The following is a 12,831-nucleotide window of genomic DNA, read 5'->3' as shown; positions in this document are numbered from 1 at the left end:
AAACCGCAGTTGTTTAAGTGGAAAACCTGAAGTCTTAGGAGCCATGTCCTTTGGCTCACTGGTCTTAGTTTTGGTGGCATGTCATGGCCCCAAAAGTGACATGCTAGACATTGTGTTGTTCAACGCAGGCCTGTCACTCACTTTTGTGACTAAATGTAAATACTGCGAGAGCACAGGCTATGTAAGACTATTATGATTTGGTGTCAAATGTCTATTTTACCCATTCAGTTCCCTCAAGATGTATGGTAAATATCCAATAATATGCTGCACGAGGCATTCTACTTTGGAAAATCGTTTGTTGTGGAACTTGTGACCAAAAGTCATCTGTGGAGTCGATCTCTTAGTGAAGTCTTCTGCTGTGATGCCATGGGACGCTTTGATTAGTGTCATTATAGCTAAAATAATCAATTGTTGCTAAATGCATATACCGCAATCTCAGTTCTTCATGTTAATCGAGGGCATGTACGTAGCCTCTTGAAGGGTAGGTGCTGATGAAAAATCATCTCTAGTGGGTCAAAAGTGGTACCTCCTATGGCCCTATACTCCTTATTAGGTGGCAGGGCCCATAGGACAGGCAGCCTAATGTTTTTGTATGTGTTCTTTAGGGGTGTCACGATTTCGATTCTAAATCGAAAATCGATCGAAATGAGTGTTCGATTTCGACCTTCGAAATCACAAGCAGGTTCGCGATTCTCCCAGTATTTTTTTTCTCTCCACCCCTGCCTACTTGCACGTGTCTGAAGAAAAAAAAACAACAACATTTCAATGACGACACAGCGTAGCTGCTAGAGGGCGCCCGTTCTATATTTCACTATAGCGCCCAAGAGCGCCCGTCATTTTTAAATCATTTAAAATGTACCAAAAACTGAAAATCAAGTTATCAGCTTTGTTTTCCTATATACTTCAAGTTGTCATCGATGAACTGGAACCGGAAAATACTGTATATCGGGTGACACTGAGACGTTTGATTTTCCCCGGGTTTAGTCGTCCTCCACCGGTAACGTTAGATCTAGAAATGGCTTCGCCGGCTAAGCGTCACGCTTTTAAAACCTTCTGGAAGCTGTCAGATTGTGCTGTGAAACAGAACCTGACCCGCCGTATGTAGTGGAAAGTTACGAAGACATTGTGAGTTGAAGTCTTTTGATCGAAATCGCTTGTTCTTCCTCGATAAAACAAGACACAAGATCACCTTCACTAAACAGCGGGACGTACTTGCTCTCACCGCCGGAGACAGACGCTGTTTTCCGGTAGGAGGACTGGCCGGGTTGCAGCGACTTTTATCCATATAAGTTTGGCGAATTTTTCCATATTTGTTTGGCGACTATTATTGTCTGATCTTATTACTGTGTGGGATGAAGCGCTGGAGGTTTTGTATGGATTTTGAAAGCTTATCGTTAGCCAAGATAGGAAGGATCTGTTTTGTTGTCATACTGTGAATGACACTTCAGTAAGGAGACGCCCTGAATCGCCTTGCCATGTATTTGGTACCAAATTAAAAGGAAAGTTGTGTTTTTTTAAATGGAAAAACTTTGAAAAAATTTGACCATATGGCCTGTGGTACATTCCAAAAAAAAAATATGGCAGTTATATCACACTTGATACCATCTTTTTAAAGAAGAATTTAAAAATGTAAATGACAGTTGTCAGGGCATAAAACCAATGATCTGTTGATCTTTACAAATCAAGACTCGATAGTCTAACAATGGCATAGCCGTCAGTGCTGAAAAAAAAACCCGTTTAAATTGAAAATCGAATCGAATCGTGACCTTAAAATCGAAAGTCAAATCAAATCGTGGATTTGGAGAATCGTGACACCCCTAGTGTTCTTTATAGCTTTCTTTGTTTCTTCTGACAAAAACTCCCTTCCTATGAACAAAAATGCTCAAAACTTTGCACAGTAGTCCGGTCTGGTCCAAAACCATGTATACTGTAACATCTGGCCAATCTTCCTGATGGTGGTGCTATAGCAACTGTCCAAAGTTTAAAACTTCAAAAATTCATTGAATATCAGCCATATGTGCTACAAGTGTGCAACAACTAATTCAGTCAGACTCCTCCCACACAACAAAAATGTCTACATCTCCACTCATACACAATTTTATATCTGACTAGATTACCAACCAAAGTTTATCTGTGATAAAACACATTTTTTGATGAAATTATACAGAAGATATGTGAAGAAGATATATGCAAATGAGTGAACAGAGAATTATGTTGCAGACTGCCATTTTGACAAAATAAATTCAATCTACTTTGTTCAAGCAGATTCCACAGTAACGGTGGCAAAAGATTTTCTTGGATATTAAAAATGCACCAGTTTTAAACCCTGCACTCACAAAGACATACTGTGAAACAAAACACATGTGGAATCACTTCCTAGCTGGCTCAAGAAATTCATGACCTGCCTATGGCAAGAAAGGTCGTGAGATCGAGTCCTGAGTGGTGCATCTATAGTGTGACACTAGTAGAGCTATGTATGCTGGCTGGTTGATGTGAAGTTCCTCTAAAGGTTAAAAGGCATTATTCTCCTTTTTCCTCCTTTTTTTTTCTCATTTTTTCCTCATAAATAAATGGCTAAGCTGGCAGGTACATTTATAAATAACAATCCTTGACTTAGAAGTTAGAATTTAAAGACAACGATTGGACTATCGCTCTCTCTAAAGTCCATTTTATTCTAATTAATAGATAAATAAATGATAACATACATATCCTCCTATCCTGTAACACGTTGGTATCTGCGTTCATCTTTTCCACCCCCTTTTCTCATCCTTTCTCCTGTATTTCTGTGTCTTTCGGCATTGTATGAAGAAATCTGTTTTCCAGGCATCTAATTGGACGCTCGCCTCCTTTTCATCTACGAGTGTCTGGAATAGTGTTTCTCAGGGGCCTGTTTTCAATTTCTCGGGGGCCTTGATGATGATGAATGATGGGAGCCGGCACTGCAGTGTTTTCAATCTCTCCATATGGTTCTCACCTCTCCAGGATTTCCCATAAAAGATCCAGAGTCTTGTGTGCAGAAAAGCGCTACGTAAACCCGGCTCTATCCTGCCGTGACTGTATTAGAAAGCATCTGATTCACACTCTTTGATGACACTGGAGGAGGCACTGTCATTGCTGTGTCAGTGTTGGTGAGTCATGGTGTTTGAAGGTGAATTTGTCAGTATTTTAGGAACTGCTCTTCATATCCCTGTTTATATTGAAACTTAGGCTTTTGCACATGGGTAAGAGAGATAGACATGTGCCCAACTTTGAACCACTCCTGGAAGTGTCCAGATGCAAGGGTACACTATGAATCAGGCATGGGGGCTTTGGAGAAAAACAAATGAATTAGTTTGGGGTCTGACTCTGTGCTCAGCCCCCAGAGCCTTGCTAGAGCCAGGAAGTTGCTCACATTTTCCCTGTTATTCCTAACAATAGGGGAAAGCTATCAGTTGAGCATTTGAAACATAAGATACAATTGAGCTATTACTGATACATCACTCAAGGACTTTAAAGGGGATTTGATACTCGCTTGTTTGTTTTATTTCTATCACTCATGAGTGTTAAACTTGAAGATTTCTGGTTGAATTTAATGATAGGAGCGTATGTAGTGTGGTAGCTACTATGAAGACCTCTAAAAGAAAAAGGCTGGTACATTTACAGTGTAACCATATGGCCGGCGGTTCCATTGCCAATGCAGTGACTAGAACCCAGTTTTTATTGTAAATATGTGGCCATAATGTTACTGGGCACCATGGAAATGGAATTTCAAATAAAGTCTGGTATGCTCAGATGTAAAGCAAAATCTTAAGCAGCAACCCATGCTATCATACCCATCTAGTGCTGGATTAGGCTTTTGTGTATTATTTAATTCTGCCTCTTAACCGCTGAAGTGGACTTGCTGTAGTATTACATCTATGTTGGAAAGATAAAGATTTACCAGGGTTTTGGGTGTTATGTTTTTTTTGTATTTTCGGTAAAATCTGAATTCCAGTAAGGATGTTTTTTAACCACCAAGTGTACGCAAGGTATTTCAATTGTGTTGAATGTAATTGTGGAACATTTTATAAATACATAGTTTATGCTCAGGTTCATATGAAATAGTCTGTTTGATGGCATATTTATTCAGTCATTTTCCTCAATATGGCTTCTATGCTGGTTTTATGCCTACAAAGGAACCCAGAGTCCAAATATGACTGACTCTCAGCAGCAGTCTTTGAAATGAAGCATGATAGCCATTAGAACTGGGGTGTACTACTTATGTTGGCCCAAAGGCTATGGTAGGCCCCCATTCTGTAAAGAGTAGCCCTAGTAGTAACTGACCTCTCAGAGCTGCTTAGATTCTGTCTTCCACCACTGTTGAAGCTCTGCTTCTGCTGCCAGGGCCACAAGTTTGTCTGGATGTTTATGGCCCTTGGAATAGAAAGACCTGGTCATTTGTGACTGTCCAAAGGTCTGTTTAGAGCACCATTCAGTCCACTGTTGTCATTGGCATTGGCTGTATAGGCAGTGCACCCTCTCTGTAGGTATTCAACTATTCGGAATGCTCCAAGGAATGCTCTCAGTTTGTTCAAAGTGTAGCAAAATGGTGTTATTGTTTTCAAAGTAGTAAAAGCTAGGTATAGAGGCATTTACCTAGATGGCAGTTGTTAGAAATGTGTGTGGTCTTAATTCCTGCCTTTGGTTTATGTGCCTGGGACCTTTGGCCAGGATGTCAGGAGGTGACCTAAGTGTCAGAGGTCAATGGCTTAGGGCAAATGTGTGGTCATTGTTGGACATGAATGGAGGCAAGACTCCAATTAGACTCCCTAAGAATTTGTCACATTTTCTAATATTGTGTTTAGCAACTAAGTAGTTACAACTAATGTAGAATCATGTTTGAGACAGGATACTCAGACTTTTTTTTAAAAATACAAGTTTATTTTCTATCCCATAAAACAACAATTATAGAGCTGTACACATTTTACAAATTACACATTTCCATCATCAACAGGTAGGTTTTTACAATAAAATTTGCAGTGTAATTCATAGGAAATAACTTGGGTGGTTGGTCCCATTCCAGTAATTCACAAAGGTCCTTTGCAACATATGTGATAGATTGTGATAGGGTTTTTTTTGCTATGAATTGTTGTACCAGTCCATTAGTTGTAACCATTCTCACTATAGCCTATAGATGGCCTGTTATGATGGAGGAAAATATCCTAGTGCTTTTGAGACAAATGACAAGAGGCAATCAAAATCCAGTTACCCATATGGAACAGTGGTAGAAGAGCTTCTATCGAAGCTTTTAAGAAAATAAAATATTTCACCGATAAATATATGAAATCAACTACAATTTACAATCAAACATGGTAAAAACATCACACATTCAGCCCACAGCCACAATTTGGTTGCACAGGTATTTGTTAAATCTCTCAGCAAGCATGCGTATCGTCTTCATCCCGGGCCTGCAGCTGAAGCACTTATGGATGAAAACTCTGTGGTCGGACCTTCATCTCCACTCTCTTCAGGGAGTAGTTGGGCCCGTGCCAGCCGTACCAAGTGATCCCATCTGTGCTTTTGGTGTGCTCGCCGTTGCGATAGAAAACACCATTCAGGTTGGAGTCAGTGCAGCAGTTGTACCAGTAACCACCTGTAAGGAGGTCAAGGTAAATATTAGAGTCATTACCAATCAATGGGAAATAACTAATATTAAACACTAGACCACGTAAATTGTAAGGAGTAAGAGTTACTTCGCTGTCGTACCTTTGCGCAGTGAAGCACAGTCGTCCACGCATTTGTCATTGTCCTTGTGGATGGTGCTGAAGTTGGTGTTGTTGTGGTAGCGCAGGGAGTCTCCAGCGTTCCCAGTGTAGTTGGCAAGGAAGAGCTTGTAGCTGTTGACCTCATTGCTCACAGTGAAGAAGCCGTACTGAGCATAGCGAGTCTCTCCTTCCCAGTCCTATAGTGGAAAACACACAACATGATTCAGAGAAATAAAGGTTATAGAAAAGTGTGCACCTGAGAGCATTGACTCCCACTGTCTGCTTAAGGTTTCTAAAAGCCATTAGTTTGACTTGTTAATTTTCAAAGCCCATAAGAATTAACTGGTGTAAATTGTTGATGTTCTCTTAGTTTTGGCTATGGAATCACCATGGATTATGTGTTCTTGGTGTGTCAGTCCAGGCCTACATTAGTGCCCTGTTTCCAAACACGTACCTCCATCTCTATCCTCAGTACACTGGGCTGCCTTGTTAGACGGAAGATGTGGTCATTGCCCAGCCAGAAGTCTCCGCGGATTGTTCCGAAGCCGTTTTTGTACTGCTTCCAGTCACGGTTGAAGGATGTCACGCCCACCTTGCGCCTTTGGATCAGAGTCCAGCCACCGCCATTTGTCTCCATATCGCAGAAGACCTAAAAGCGTCGACAGGAATTTAGCATTTCTTAATATATGTACAGAAAAGCATCACACTCTACCAAAAAGTATGCACAACAGACCTATATGAGCAATGAAGAGCTCACAGGTCATTGAGTATGACTTACGTCCAGCTCAGGGGAACCCAGTAACTCGTCTTTAGGCAGTTTGTACTCTCCAGAGATCTTGTAGTTCCTGCTGTACAGTGATGCACAGTCGTAGATGGCATCTAGAAAAAACAGGGATCTGGTCAATTATGGCGAAACCACATGTCGTTTTAAAAATGTAAATTGACCATAAATGGTGGATGGATATCTGAGCGAGGGGACGGCAGGGAAAATTGTCTTCTCTCCCACCAAAAGTGAAAGAGATCAAAAAAGAGGATAATTACGCGCAGCATGGCTCATGGTTCTTGCGTAATTCCCTCTTTTATTCCTGTCATGGCATGGTGATGCCTTTAGAAGGGCTATGAGATCACTGCGGAGAAATGAACCTGATACTTCAAAAGTGTCTGTCAGAGAGAGAGAGAGAGAGCCTGATGTGGAAACCTCCACTTTAATCTTTGCTTCTCTTCCTGCCCCGCTTTCCTGTCTGCACAGTGTCTCTAATTTGCTGAAGCTATAAAAAAGGTCTCTGTGTTCTCTTTGCCAGTGGCATGCTGTATGTAGCCCTGCTAGACCACGCTATTAAAGTATTGAAATAATAAACTGCGTCATGCCTGGCTAAACCTTTTCTGCAGCAGCCAATAGTGATTAATGGTTTGTTAAAGTCGAGACGAATGATGGAGATGATGGAGGTGGTCTTTATTGACAACCCTGCAGACGGGACTCTACAGCTCCAAATTATTGCTTTCGGCTGCTGTAGGGCAACTCAGACAAGTGTGTACACTGCAGTCTACATTATCACCAATGCACGGCAGCTGTCTGGTGCCCATGATTTGAAGCATGCAAGGTTGACTATAGTTTTTCACAGCTAAAATATAGGTATAGCGTCCTGTATCTGAAATAGTTTGCCTATTTGAGTTTTGGAAAAAAAACGGTTCACATTCCAGTGAAATTAATGGCTTATCAAGAATATCTAAAAAAGAAAAAAAAAGAAATAAGCACATATCCAAATCAAAGAAGACCCTATAATGTACTCAAATCAAACTTCACAGAATTCCAAACAGCAGTTTTCAGTAAGACTGGCTGAAGAGGTCTTCAGGGGAAAGAGAGACATTTTAAGGTCAGCTAAATTTTCTGTTAGATTTGAAAAGTCCATGTCTGTGATTTTTTTATGGCTTTGCTGTGCGTATGGCAATCATCTGGTCTGAATCTGGTCACACCAGAAGAGCGCAATCTGGAAGCAGCTGCTCAACAGGCGAGGGAAAGAAAGAAGCAGGTATTGGATCTGTTCTACCATGTGGAAGCGGTGAACTTTTCACATAGTCGCTGTACTGTTCTATTAACAAATTACTTTCGCGTAAAGAAATGCTCAGCCAAAGCTTGTTACCTGAGATGCTTTGACACTAAGCAGCAGCGCGCTAAGCAGCGACCAGAATGTTCACAGCTGTCAACAGCCGAAGAGTTGGCGCTTACCTGACGAGGTCTGAGTGACAGACTGTGCGGCTTGCAGCTGAATGATCTCCACGCGGTTGTTGATCTCTGAGTACTTGCTCTCCGCCTCCGTGACGCGGGCCTCCTGCTGCCGGTTCTGCTTATCCAGCTCCATCATTTGCCGCACGACGTTCATCAAGTCCGTTTCCTGCTTGCGGCCCAGTTCCTCGAGGAGACTGGTCAGATTGGCCACCTGCACCTTGAGCGAGCGCACCTCGTCGCAGCACTGAGCCTTGGGAGGCTTCGGAGGCGCCAGTCTCTTCCTGGGGTTCTGGGCCCACGTTTCTGCCAACAGGAGCAGGGTGAGCCCTAACGCCACTACACTTAAATTTACTTTTGCCATTTTCTGTGCAAAAAAAAAAGTCCTAGATCTTCACAATCACGTCAGAGTCTTGCTTGTTTTTGCTCGCTCTGTTCGAAAGCAATCGGTCCCAATTGAAATTCTTCGCTGGAAGTCTCAAAAAGACGCTGGAGACTGGTTTGGTTCAGTTAGTTAGTTCAGTGCCGACCAGTAGAGTTGGAGCCTTCCTTTGACCAAGTGTTCACCCAGGCTCTGTCTTATCTCCTCAGTGAAGCCCTGCTCTGTCTGTGCATCTTAAATATTTTTACATGTGGGTCCTCCCCCTCTCTCCTGGTGCACACCAGTCACTGCACTGACCCTCCAACCTCCTGGGCGGAGGACCTTCCCCATCCCTCCTTTTTCCCGCCCCCCCTCCCCTCCACCTCTCCTTCTCTCTTACTTTCGCTCATTCCTTAATAGCTCGGCCCCCGTTTCTCCTCTCTTTGTCAGGTGTTGAAAGTTTCAGGGCGATAGGCTGTTTTTTTTGCCTCTGCCTGGTGGAGCGGCAGAAGGAGCCGAGGAAACAAAACAAAGGCTACTGTCCGAATTTGTTACGCTTCTACTGATGTGCCACTTGTGACAGAGTTGAATTACATCCTTCTGTTTGCCTTGGGTTTAACTGTATTTCATTGTATTTCAGTGGATTAGCTATATAGAAACTTATTGTAGAACTTGTATTAGGCTTTGTAAGTTTATAGCTAAAAGCAGTTGTATGCAAGTGTGCAATTTTCTCCCTTGTCTTCACACCTTAATTATCCCTGTTAATGATAGATTTTACTATATCCTTAGGGGTGACCATTTCTTCAGTAAATTCAGTCTTTACATGCCGAAGAGGTGTGTGAAGTCACTAACTACTCTTAATTGTAGGTTAAGTACGCTATTGATGCCACTGAATTCCTCACCTTTTTTGGCAGCAGTTGAAGCACGCATGCCTTCTGCTCCGCACACAGCAGAGCGGTACAACGCTGCATTTCAAAAGGGTGTTGATACAAAGAGAAAAAGGCTTTGTTAAGCCTTAAGGTTAAAATTACCCCGCTGTCCATGTGTATAAAAACTTGTCCGTCACGCTCGCATTATATTTTCCAAAGCAGCTAAAACGATACACTATTTCCCTGTGAGAACCAGCAGGCAACACAATAAAGTGATATTAATGTGACTTACATGAATAGCTGCCAAACGCTTTTCATTTGAGTTTTTTCTCACCTATATGTCAGACCACAGGACCACATTGACATCTGTTTTCATGTTTTCTTGAATGAAACTCCTGCCTCTGAATCAGTTAAGTGAACAATATTAAGTACAAGTTGTTAGGGAACAATCGGCAAAGGGTCTGACGACACGGTGCCGCTAGAAAGGACTATGCAGTTATAAACAAATATAAAGGTGACTGTGATTGTCATAGTAGTATTTGTACTTAACAGTATAGTGTCCTTGAGGTCTCAAACCCATGCTTTTGGTATGTTAAGGTAATCTTTTTTGGCCAAAAAACAGTATATTCTTAACCCTATATGATACATAACACTATATTCTTGCCCTTTTATGTATAAAAGAGGTCACAAAAATGTTTGTGTGGTAGTATTTATATGTAAAAGAGGTTGGAAAACCAAAAAGATGTGCCCTGGTGTTCGTTTTTCAGTATTTATATAATAGAAATATATCATTCTATACTTCAGGCAGTCCTCACAAAACTTAATTTGTGGCTCTACACTTTATTCATGGGAAAATGCTTCCCCCTCTCTACCCCAGGGTTCCATCAAAGCTGTTAAAAGAGCCCCTATACTTTTATTGTTTAACACAACTGTCTGTAGCGTGTTATGCAGACTCATTGCTCAGTGCTATTCTGTAGTAATTCAGTGATTTGTGGGGGAAAACGCTGCATACACGAGGCAGTGGGTGTGTCATGGGCTTTTGAAAAACATTGGAAAAGGTTGGGGAATATTTCTCCAAGAGCCAAATGTTTTCACGGCTTGATTAATGAAAAATACAAAGCAGTGACCTCAGACCAGTGAGTGTGATAGCCCCACACAATGGCCAATTAAAAAAACAATCTGAATTGTATTCCGGTCTTAGAGACTGCTGCGTTCATGAAATAATTCACTGAAACGGGAAACATTGTATATTTTTGGACCACCTTTATGGAAAAGAAGGGGTTAAATGATGTAATGAATCAAAGAGTTCACTGCATATAAAATAAGATGGCAATGACATGCCCCGGAAACCATGGTATCAAGACCTTCACTTTTGTATGCATTATGCCACGGCTTGCATTTTTATCTCTTGTCCAAAAATACGCACCTTTTATATACGACTCATTGATTATACAATCCTGAGTGGATTCGTGATATAATTCAGTTATGTGAATTTACGTAATCTGTGGAGGCAAGAACCAGGTGGTCGGGTTTTTCACGGAATATGAAAGGCATATATGGAACCAAAACAAAACTTGACACTTTCGCCCTCATCTGCCACCTCATTGCATAATACCTCATCACCAGCTGAGCCTTTTTTTTTTTTTTTGGTGTCCCTCCTGCTAAGTTGGCAGGCATCCCTCTCCTAAATTTTCCTCACTTGGTCAGGCAAACAAGGAAATATTTCAGACTGTTCTGCTCACCATCATCTTTGTATCATGGGAGCTGCGGTCAGGAGCAAAAACAAAACAAAAAAAAGACTTTTTTCATATTCCAAAATATTACATAAGTATGAATGGCCAGTCTGTAATGGCTTTGATGTGTCACTGTGTTGAAGGCTAAATATTTGGATGTGCATCGCTTGTCCTTTGCCCGGGCATTTGGCTCACTGACTGTTACTGGCTGTTCTTTAGAACTGGTCACTGCTTTGCAATTTCCCCCTTTGCTTGTTGTGCTTTATTTGTTGAATGTTGACATGTGTTCTTAGTTTACCGTATTTATTTCATTTCTGCGAGGCATCTGGGAGTCATAAGCCTATTTGTCCTTTATACAAACATGATAGAGAGATATTAGAATATATATACATGTTCACATTGCTGGAAGTTTTAACTTGATTGTCTCTGACAATTTTGTAACTCCGATTATATGCTGAACACGATGTAATATTTTTTTGTTTCCCCAATTTGTCTAAAAAAAAATTGATAATGATGGGTTTAGCCACATGTACCTGCTAGTGCCTTTAACACAAAACAGCACATAGATAAGATGATTGTAACATGCAGGGCAAGTCGCATTACCTCACACAGTGTATTACTGGATATTCTGTCTCGCCTTTCCAGAATATTGGATAATATTTGGTAGCATTTAGATGATCTCTACCTGAAAGAAACATCACAACAAAGATCACATTGTGTTAAAAGATTTGACTTTATGATAAATCTTAGTCTCTAAAGCATAGATAGTCAACAATGTAGAACTTAAGTTAACTGAAGACTTCATAAACTAGGTGTGTGTTTTTGGTTGACAGAAGTTGAGTCGCATTTCAGTCACAAGTTAGTCACGTTTCCATTTTTCCATATTTTTCTTGTCATCTCTCTTCTGAAGAATATTTCTGCAGGCATGATACAGACTTACAGGAACACTGAGTCCTGATTCCTTGTTGTTTTTTTGTCCAGTAAACGGATACTTTCTGTGCCCAGTACCTTTTTGACTTCCCCCGTTAAGTCCGAACCTTAAGTCATCGGTGTGAGTCAGTCTCTTTTGGAAAAATTCAGATAATTCGCTTTCCTGGATATTCTCATTGCCCTAACTGCGCCGTGAGTCACATCTCACTCTCCAGCAATGCGTCCCTGCGGCATCGCTTTCCTCTTGCCCTGGACTCTGTCATTCAGCGCTGGTGCAGCAAAGTCCAGCTGGATGCCGTTTTATACGTTCAGCATCATGTTGCTTTTTCCTTAGAAATGGCTCCTCTAAACACCTTCTACCCGTTAAACATGTCTCACCATACTCTAAACTTCCACCCCCACGGTAAGCCCGCACATTTCCTTTTACAGGTTTTTTTTCTCCACCCTACAAGACGTATCAAGTGTACCTCCTGCTCTTCTGATTGCAGTCATCTATCTTTGATAAGCGTGAGCTGACAAAGCGAATCGTGACTTGTGTTTAGTCAGAGTATACTCACCAACAGGCGTCTTTTTCCCCTAAATATCCTGGAAAATCCATTTTGAAATCAACCATTCATTGACCAGTGGGGCCAAGTTGTCAGTCTCAGGCAGAGCGCTCATGGGTTCAATTAGGGGAAAGGCAGAAGGTGAAAGCAGGAGCCAGTGAATTCCAGGGCTTCTATCTGAAGACGTGGAATTATATAATCTTTATTAACGGTAACCTGTTCCACCTGTGAAGAGCCTTCGTGCAGATAATCTTCCTTTTGAATCGCACATATTATGGTGTGAGCTTTGAATGTATGAAGGCATTATAGTTCCCTGAGCTGCTTGAACTGACCGTTTCCTGAAGCATTTCTCTTATATACGTTAAAAAAATGTACTATAGCTGAAGGTAACCATTGACTTGTTGGGTTATCATTGTAGCAATATGTACAAGCAATTTTGTTTCAGA

General features: G+C 41.3%; 2 protein-coding genes across 4 annotated transcripts in view; one reads left to right on the top strand and one right to left on the bottom strand.

Annotated features, from left to right (window-relative positions):
- The window catches only part of mtor (mechanistic target of rapamycin kinase), a 90,721-nt gene that overhangs the window by 30,106 nt on the left and 47,784 nt on the right, over window positions 1-12,831 (top strand). The window lies entirely within an intron of this gene.
- Window positions 4,884-8,549, bottom strand: angptl7 (angiopoietin-like 7). Its single transcript, XM_071900161.2, has 5 exons — window positions 7,951-8,549; window positions 6,502-6,602; window positions 6,178-6,372; window positions 5,725-5,920; window positions 4,884-5,611 (listed from the first exon to the last, which is right to left on the bottom strand). The coding sequence occupies exons 1-5, from the start codon at window positions 8,309-8,311 to the stop codon at window positions 5,442-5,444; spliced, it is 1,023 nt and encodes a 340-aa protein (XP_071756262.1). The 5' UTR covers window positions 8,312-8,549; the 3' UTR covers window positions 4,884-5,441.

This window comes from Centroberyx gerrardi, chromosome 14 (genome assembly GCF_048128805.1).
Source record: "Centroberyx gerrardi isolate f3 chromosome 14, fCenGer3.hap1.cur.20231027, whole genome shotgun sequence".
NCBI lineage: Eukaryota > Metazoa > Chordata > Actinopteri > Beryciformes > Berycidae > Centroberyx > Centroberyx gerrardi.
The sequence above is the reverse complement of the archived record's forward strand: the minus strand, read 5'-3'. Positions and strand labels throughout refer to the sequence as shown.